Here is a 10,178-nt window from a genome sequence, read left to right on the forward strand (position 1 = left end):
TATGTGTAAAAATATAATTTTATATAAGCTAAATAAGTCTTTATTATTATCAAAATATTAGTATTATGAACACTATAGTTAATTCTGCTGTATAAATGCTTTAATAATAATAATAAGTAACCACTTGTTAATATTATCAATGCTAAGAATGAAAAAACTGATATTAGTAATAGTCAGGTTATACTTTTAACATCAAATTTATGTGAGATTTCAGTTCTGCACATAGGGCACAATGAAATTTGTTCTGAACATTTCCAACAGCAACATAAGTGTCCACAGGGAACAAACAAAGTGTCAAACTAAAACAAAAAACAATTAATTCAAATATGAGCTAATATAAATAAAATTAAGTTAAAAAAAATTCCAAAACATATCTCCAAACTAAGAATTAAACCAGTTATTCACTTTATAAGTGATCACTTAAATAACTATAATAATAATATGTAATATTAAATACTTATTATTTATTTATTAAGTTTTATATTGAAATACATGTGGGATCAGTAGGAATAACGTTTAACGAATGTTAACCTTAAGCTCAATATATTACAAGGTAACAACAAATTACAAGTATTTAAGTAACAAACAAATTAATTAAGTATTTAAGAAACAAACAACAAATTATGTAACGATGGCTAAACTCTCGGTACTATAACTCGTTGGGCGTCACAACATCACTGCCCTCTGCAGACAGGTCATCACACCGCCTTGGCTTGGCCCACGATCTTATATAAGACCGTGGCTTGGCCTGATCAACACCAGTGTTACCATCCCATATTCATATACAATGTAAGTGTTGTTAGTGAGAAGTTTTTGTGATGAATATTGTGTTTGTATAATTCATATAAAACAAGTTACTTTTATTTATTAATTTGATAAAATTCATGAAAGAGTATAACATACAATACCAATTCATTTTTAAAGTTTGTTTAATTCCAAGATTTAAATTACTAAATAAATATTGAAAATTTAATTATTATAAGACAATTTAAAAATATAAATATATAATTTAGCTGTTAATTTAATATTAAAGGTTAAAAAAAATTATTATATTTAATAATTAGGGCTCATAAAACAACAGTAAATAAAAAAAAAAAAAATACCATGCATGATTTAAAAGTAAAAGTTTTACAACAGTAAATTCTTGTGATTTTGCATATTTATTTTTGGATAATTTAATAATTAATTTATTCTCATCACTGAACACAAATATATATTTTTGAACAAAGATCTATATTTTAGATTCTAAATGGAGCAATGAATATATTGATTTTTCAATGTATTATATTTTTAATTTTGTGTATATACATTTAATAATAATAATAAAAAAACTGATCTTCAATTTTGAGGGTGATTTTTGGTAATTTGACAGTTAGTACTTCTAAGAGGTCATAAATGAAAATTCTTTGATGACTAAGTACACTTGACACTTACTTAGCTACTGTAAAGCAGAGCGATAACCTAGGTTTTATTTACATTTAGTGATTTATTCAATTATGTATACATTTACTCATTATCTGATATAATGTTAAGTTATAGTACATATTATATACCATTATCACCAATAATTTACCCAATTATTATAAGTAAGCAATAATTATGTGTAGAATAATAGTAGTATAAAATATTACTTTTGTTTCCATACAGACAATGCATTCAACTTCCTCTAAAAATGGAGCCGATGGAGGAAACTCATTTTCTGTTGGAGCAGATGGTATAGGAAAATAATTTAATGTATTTATTAATATTTCTTGATCATCACAGTTATTAACTCCCATCTAATAAACACACTTATAATAAATACTGAGAATATAAATAAATAATGTCAATTATACTTTTGCAAGGTATTCTTTTGTCAATGGTAATTCCATATCATTTTCCAAAACAAATAGCAGAAGATGACCACCACCAGCTGTACACACTCTATGTAATAATGTTGGGTTGATTGTGCTCTTGGAAAATGTTAACTCTGACGGCATGTCATTAACCAATTTTGAATACTGTGATAACCATTTTGTTGTAGTTTCCTATAAAATTATTAGAAATTACAATTTTTTTTATTTTAAATTTAGAATAATGAGGATTGTATGTTAAGGTTTAGTAATAAAGGAAAATCAAATATTTTTTAATAATTTAATTAACCAATTAAAAGTTTCAGCTAGTTGATAAAAAATGTAACACATTGCAATATATATTTTCTAAGGATTTTAAAAGCTATTATGTGTAAATAAAATGTGTGCATTTAACTATTATACACTAATAATTGACTTTTTTATTCAATCCTTTCCAAATTTATAATAACAATACAATCTTATTCCACTGATAGCTGTATGTAGAATAACAGGTCTCTTTATTATATGTGCAGTTAATTGTTTAAATATTAAACTAAGAGTATTATGTATCTTTAAATTATTTTAATCTCACTTACAAGTTCAACATTTTGAGCTTCTAATTCTTGAATTAGATATTTTTGGTTTTGTTTTTTTTTATCAATAAAATCTACAAGCAATCTTGTTATTGTGATTCTTTCATCACATAAATTATTCTGTTACAAAAACAATTGATTCATGGTAAAACTATTTTTAAAGGAGGTATAAATAATTGTTGATCATACTATTTGATTATTGAGCTGAGAGTTTTGCTTTTGTAATTCAATAGCAGTTAAATATTTGAGCTGATTGTACATGAACTTTAAATGTTCTTTTAGAACTTGACGATAACAATTACTTGTATTGAGAAGACTAGTTAATTTCTCCATTTTAGATGAATCATCATTAGACAATTTATTTACAAGTAAACAACGTTGCATATTTACTTTATCAATTATTTGTTCAACTTTTAATGTAAATTCATTATCAGTTCTGTAAAATAAAAAATATATTAAATAAATAATCTTTATAAATAGAAAACTATTATAAATTATAACTTTGTTTAGTTACAAGATTATTACCAATAATGTAGAAATAAAAATACTGATAATTTAAATAAACAAAAAGCAATGTTTCAGAATCATATACTTATATACTATTATATGTGAATAGAAATGTTAACAAACATGCTCTTAACCGTTTTATATAATTATTATTAAAAATACTTACATTCTTAATTTTAATTTATCTTCATGACTGATATGTTTAATTTTATCACATTTATTATACTTTTCAAAGTAATTTATTTGAAATGAACGATTTAAGTTAAGAGTATCATTTATTAATTCTTTTGATGTTTTCTCGGCTGAAAAATATGAATAAATTTGTAATAAATAATGAATCATATAAAAATTATCTTAAAAAAATAATTAGTGGTGTATTTAACCCAAATCACCCTGAAATCGTTTTATTTTATATTTCTTTTTCACCATTCACCCACTAAAATAAATTTAAACTAGTGATGGGTTGAACTGTTCAAATCTCAAACCAAACCGAGTCCTTAATGTTCAGTTCAGTTTGAAATTCAAACTTGACATGAAAAAAATTCAAACCGAACTATCAAACATATTTTACTGTTCAAAAATTGAACTTGAAAATATTTTTCAAACCAGATTTACTGGCCACGATAGTTTAAAGACCAAATATTTGTACAATTCTTCAAAAGTTATTTTTAAAAAATAAAAATTGATAATCATTATTTAGAAGTAATTAGACTATTAGCGATAGAAAGTTATAAGCTGTAACCGGTACGTTATGCTCCATTTATAATAATAATGATAAAAAGTATTAAGTTCGAGTTTGAATTCGACTTAAAATGATTCTAGGTTTGGTTCGGTTCAGTTCGGTAAAAAATATGAAAGTTCGGTTCGGTTCGATTTAAAAAATCAGGGTTCGACCCATCACTAATTTAATAATAATATTTTTGAAATATAACCCTAAATTGTATTTTAAGACAGACAACTATGGTAGATAATTGGGTTAAATAACCACTAGTTGAAATAGTACCATCTTTTAAATGATTCAAAAATTGTTTTTGTTTTAGTAGATTATCCTTTTGAATTGAAGATACTAACTGATTGGTAGATTCTTCATCAGTTAATAAAAATTGAATCATCTACAAATAAAAATTAATCAATAAAAATGTTAATATATAAATTTGTGAAATCTTATTTTTAAGGAGTAAAAAACAAAATTGTAGGACATTAAAACCTGTATTTTTTCATTTATATTATATATTAAATGGTCATTTAGTATAAACAATCAATTATTTATATTAGTTTACAGACAAAGTGGGTATCATAAGAATGTGTTAATAATTTATAACTACATTTTCAAAAATATCTATAATAATTTTATTAAAACAAATATTCAAAAATATTTATTTAAATAATTATTTATGGTTATTTTTTAAATTTTTTAATTACTTTATCATTATTGCTACTTTTCTGATGAAGACGAATTTTATTTTCTTCCAATTTTTTAATATTTCTTTCTTCATTGAGAAGATTTTGTTTTCTTAAATTCTGTTAACAATTAAGAATTCTAAAATTAATATAATTCAACTAAAAAAATAAAAATAAATTGTAACAAACCTTTTGTTTTTCTAAATTTTCTAATTTTTCCTGCAAAAAGATAAATATTTAAAATTATTATTAAAAATTAAATTTTTTAATTACTTTGTATGAATAATTAATTTACCTGTAACACTAAGTCTTGATCAACCATTCTTGATAATATATTATCTGATTTTTTATTTGTTTTATTTGTAGAGCAATTGTTATTCTTAGAAACTGTCAAAAAAATGAACATTTATATATAATATATTAATAGATAGTCTCATTTAATACTAAATACAGATATTTATTTGGTATATTTTTTGGTAATAAGTAATTTGTTATAAACTAAGTACATACATTTTTATAAAATAAGACATTAATAATATTATTAAAAAAATATCACTAACTTTCTTTGCTAACTAATACAATATTAGAAATATACAAACAACTATTTCACTTTAAATATATTCAAAAAGATTATGATGTAAATTAATATTAATTAGTAGTATCATTAGATATAAAAAAAAATAAATCAATTCATATAATCTTGGTTTATAGGTATAATTAAAATTCAACACAAATTTAGATAAAATTTTTTTGGAACTTTATAATAATAAAAACTAATTTTCTACTATCTAGTAATTAGCATAGTATTGATCTCAATTATTTAATATTTCAGATGAAAAAATATTATTTTAGATTTATTTTATTAATATACAGAAGTTTTTACATTAAGGCCTCTAATTTGTATACAAGGCCATTATATTATATTGAAAGAAAACTGAAGTAATATTAAATAGGCGGAATCTATATACAGTGTTGATCAGACCCTGTTAGGTCATAAAATCATTGAGTCAGTCCTCAATATAAATTAGAAAATAAGCTCAGGCCCTCCAACTTAGGTTAGTCTGACAAGCAATACAGTACACATTAGACATATTTTAATTTATACAATTTACACAATGAACGACACAGATAGATGTTTACGACTTTATGTTTCAACATGATTATAATGCTATACTCACATAACGAAAAAAAACTCATATTGTCGAAAATATGACATTAATTTCTGTGACAATCCAATAGACGTTCGAAAAGCGCACAGAATATTAAATATACGACGTAAATTACAGATTCGCATCAAAATGAAACTAGTGGGAAAATTACAATCAGATAAAAAACAAAAATAAATAATAAAAAGGCCCAGTGTTCAGTGTTTGTAGGTACGTCTTGTACGGTGTACTAATACTAATAATACTATTCGTTTGAACTTCCAAGTTGAAAACTTGAAACGTGCGAGTGTAATTGCGATAGCAACTATCGGGATTCGAGAACAGTGACGGCTACAACAGCTGATGTAAAAATAAAAGATAAGAAGATAATAGTCAGTTATTCTATAGTTGTTGTTGTTGTTATTGTTTACCATAGGTAGTTTTCTATTATCACTAAAGCGCAGATATGTACTTATACCTATTGTAATAAAAAAAAAAAATTAAAAAAAAAAAATGTTATTTTTTTCAAAGTATGTAGTAAAAACAAAATATTTAACAAAAAATTAGTAATCAATGTTCATTTTTAAAATTTAAATCATTTAAAAAATAAAAAATAAATACTAAATAGAAAAGCAAATGAACAAACTAATAAAAAGCAACTAGCCACTAGAGTAATTAAATAATTAAAGCTTAGATCATGCATCGTGTAAAATTATAATGGTTAGACTTATAGTTATATTGTCTAAATATTTAAGCGGACTTGACACAATTGCGCATGCGCTCAATTTATATTACGTTGTTAGTTGTTACTGCAATAGATGAAGAATATGTTTTTGTTTAAAATTTTGAATATTTATTACTTTATATTCATACGTTATACGGTTGTTTTGTTTATTGTTGTTAGAAAATGTTGAAGAATATTTAACTATTTCAACATTTTACCGTTCTTAGAGCATATTTTTCAGTACTTTTAATAAATACGGTCTTATCATGTATATTTTATTTTATTACCACGTTCTCTATTACGATTTACTATCGATTGAACACATTATTTCCCACAGAATAATGATTATAGTCAATAAGTATGAAAATTACAGTGGCGTAGCATGAGATGTACGACTTTATAGGCGAGACCTTAAACACAGAAATTAAATTATTTTAAACTATGATTTTAGAAAAAGTCTGATACTATAAAAGTTAAAAATATATAATATAATAATAATATAATTATTTTCATAGGTACTTTTAAATGCATTTAAAATAATATAACATTGTTCATTTAGAAATTATATTTTCAAGCCTTTGCGTTTGATTAAAAAAATAATTTCCTGGTGGTTTTTTTTTAATGTCATGAATTATGATAAAAACTGTGCCCCTAACTTGAACGTACCTTGATGATTTTGCAGAGGCCATGTCCTAAATACATCTCTGAATGTATTGCTATTTGCTTAGTCCACCTTCTTTAACAGTACGTTTTTATCCTTAATATCGCTGTGGTAATCGTGGTAAATACTTAATTATCAACATAATTAAGTAACTCATAATTTATCTACATAATTATATAGTCACTAATTCGTTCGCGTTGTAATGTTAACAAATGTCGACCGGTATAACAAGTGAATTTTACTGGGCCGTAGATAATATATAATAAAATACTAAATATATCAAATGCGTATCGCCCAATTAATATTACGCACAGGGATGTTTCTATCAGTGCATAAGTATATTATTTTAGGTGTACAATTGTATATGTATATATATGTAACCAAAATGACACTGAAGGATTATATTGAAGCTGTTTGTTAAATAAAGTTCTTAATATAAAACGTAATATTTCATGTATGACAATAATGAAAATAAATAATAATAGGTATATTGTACAAAATGTATGCATATATATATTATTATTTGGTAATACAATATACATATTATATTATTGTACTTGGATAATAGTTAGATGGCGGAGTTCATGTCAACCAAGTGATTAAATAAGATGCCTAATACTCGTATATTATAATCGTATTCGTATAATATATATATACATATATATTAATGTTATTATAATATTATAATTTATTTAATAAATACAGTTCATCAATAAATTTTAATTGCTATATTATTATTTTCACAATTATTGCAGGCCATGTAATCTTCCTACCTGCTTATCTATCTTCTACTAGATAGGTATATTAATAACATCATGTTTTGACTTCTGAATTTCTAAATTCCTAGCCCACTGATTCATCATCGCCTATAGTCGGCCGCCAAAGTTATGAATATGAAATTTGGACTGTAGTTTCGTTTTATGATGTATAGGTATGTATGCCGTTATAGGTGCTCTAAGAAAGGACTTTGTAAAATTCACATTTTAAAGAGAGACTCTTTCATTTGTTGCAGGCTCGTGAAAAACGATTATTTTTTTGTTTGTATATGATGGTTACCATTGGTTACAAAAAAATGTTTATTGGTAACAACTAACAGCTGTCTAATGGTGATTGATGAAAACTGCAGTATCATAAAGATATTACAGATAAGTTGTTTTACTAGCTTGTATGATGATTGATGATTATTGATTAATATATCAATATATGTCCCTACTCCCTGATTTCAATATCATACAATATATAAATGATTTATTATTTAACAATTTAAATGTTGGTAAGGTTTTATATCATTATAATGTTATAATGTTACAACGACGTCCTAAGACCTAAAATATTTTTTGAAGAGTATCCACGGTATAGAAGATTATCTTCTATACCATGAAGTATCCATAAACAATTATTTTCAAATGATTCAATTAATAATAATAAAAAAAAAATACAATGATTTAAAAGCAACCTCTGCCGGGTTCTACCTGTAATATAATATTTTTAAATGCTAAAAAATTTCAAACGGCTGACGTTCTCCAGCACTAACACCAACATCGCTTTTGTGTATACAAAAAAAATTTTTGTATCATTAAATTATATATTATTTATTATTCGTATTGCATGTACATTTTTCGATTAAGTTTACGGTTCCTGTAAAATGACTAGGTTTCAAGTAAAGGTCAATGTAATGAAAATTACATTACTATAAAACATGAATACATGATGTGTGTGTACAAACTATCTACGGATATTTTACTTTTGTAATACATATAAATATATAATTTTTATAATTTCAGTCTAATTAATATTTTAAAAATTAAGAAAAAGTAAAAACCTAGCTTAATTAATCATTTTTATCAAATAATGATTTTAAAAATCTTAACGAAAATAACGTATAAATACCAATTTTATCAAAAGATTGCCCTGAAAAATAGAAAAATTCAAAATTCATCGAATATCATACCAATATTTTACTGAATAATATTAATTAGGTAGTAATATGTAAATATATTAAACTATTATAGTAATATTATAGTATAAGCCATAAGGAAATTTAAAATATATAGTACGTTTTACATTATAGCCACTCAATTTTATTAATCTACGCATCAGTGTAGCAAAATTACCTACACATAGCGCCGGATAAGCCAGACAGCCAAATAATATCATATAATATACTTAAAGGTTTTGATCCTTAATAATTTGATTTTTTAGTTTTAAATAAATGTGTTATTAGTATTAGTTATATATTATTACTATATAATATCTTATAGAAGTGCACTATGTATATTATTTAGTTTTATATATCACAACAATTGCGATGGTATATATTATTATTTATTACCTAAGTATACTCCAGAAAAAGTTTCATCGATATACGTAACAATAATATTTTAATAACAACAAACATTTATTTGTCTATAAAAATACATACCATTTTCACTAATAAAATTAAATTTCGCCAACAAGCATATAGCTATTGTGATTGTGAACGGTGAATTCAAATTTAGATAATGATTATACTAAAGCTGCAGATTTATTTTCAGTTTTATTATACACAACATGCAGTAAGTTTCCAAAAATCTGTCATCAATGATTATAGAAACTAGAAAAGTAGAAAGCGCTACAGTGGTTTTTGCAGCTATTCTAGAATTCTAACAAATGGAACGCAACAAACTCAATATCATCTAATTACGTCTTAAATTATTTGAAAATTAATTAATACTTTGATAGTTAAGACTTCCTCTTTTTTCATAAATAATAAAATAAGTATAAATATCACATATTTTTTACCATAATTATATATGTATATAAAAAAAAATTAAAATTTTAAATGTCTTAATTAATAACTCAATAGTAATGTAATATTTTATTATAATATGTATATATAAACATTTCTAATATCCACACTTAGTGAAAATTTCTATTATCTAAAGTTATTTGTTTTTGAGTTTTACCAAAAATGATTTTGTCAAAATGCTGTATGCATATAAATTCCCGTTTTGTAGTTAATTGAAAATAACTGGACATTTTTTTTTACTTTTGATCCCATGCAGTTCCAACTATATCTAATTTCTTATTAGATCACTTATCACTATCAACATTTTCACCAAAAATTGATGACAATAGAAAATAAGATACAAAAAAAAAAAAAAATTAAAATTAAAATCACTCGTCATTGTAAAATCAATACATTCATCGCTCCATTCAGAATTTACTATATGAAATATATATTTAGGTAATCGCAAGATACTTGAGTAGGTAAATGCATTTGCTTAAAAGTATGTAATTATATGAATACGTCTTATTTTGGGTCTTATGAAACGT

The 10,178-nt window shown here is 23.9% G+C and overlaps 1 protein-coding gene across 1 annotated transcript; it reads right to left on the reverse strand.

Moving 5' to 3' along the window:
- Positions 1–33: 33 nt before the first annotated feature.
- Positions 34–5,821, reverse strand: LOC113559230 (E3 ubiquitin-protein ligase LRSAM1-like). Its single transcript, XM_026964874.1, has 11 exons — positions 5,512–5,821; positions 4,629–4,720; positions 4,523–4,552; positions 4,355–4,453; positions 3,936–4,044; positions 3,099–3,234; positions 2,615–2,861; positions 2,429–2,545; positions 1,836–2,027; positions 1,632–1,778; positions 34–299 (listed from the first exon to the last, which is right to left on the reverse strand). The coding sequence occupies exons 1-11, from the start codon at positions 5,528–5,530 to the stop codon at positions 174–176; spliced, it is 1,314 nt and encodes a 437-aa protein (XP_026820675.1). The 5' UTR covers positions 5,531–5,821; the 3' UTR covers positions 34–173.
- Between the last annotated feature and the right edge of the window lie 4,357 nt (positions 5,822–10,178).

This window comes from Rhopalosiphum maidis, chromosome 4 (genome assembly GCF_003676215.2).
Source record: "Rhopalosiphum maidis isolate BTI-1 chromosome 4, ASM367621v3, whole genome shotgun sequence".
Lineage (NCBI taxonomy): Eukaryota > Metazoa > Arthropoda > Insecta > Hemiptera > Aphididae > Rhopalosiphum > Rhopalosiphum maidis.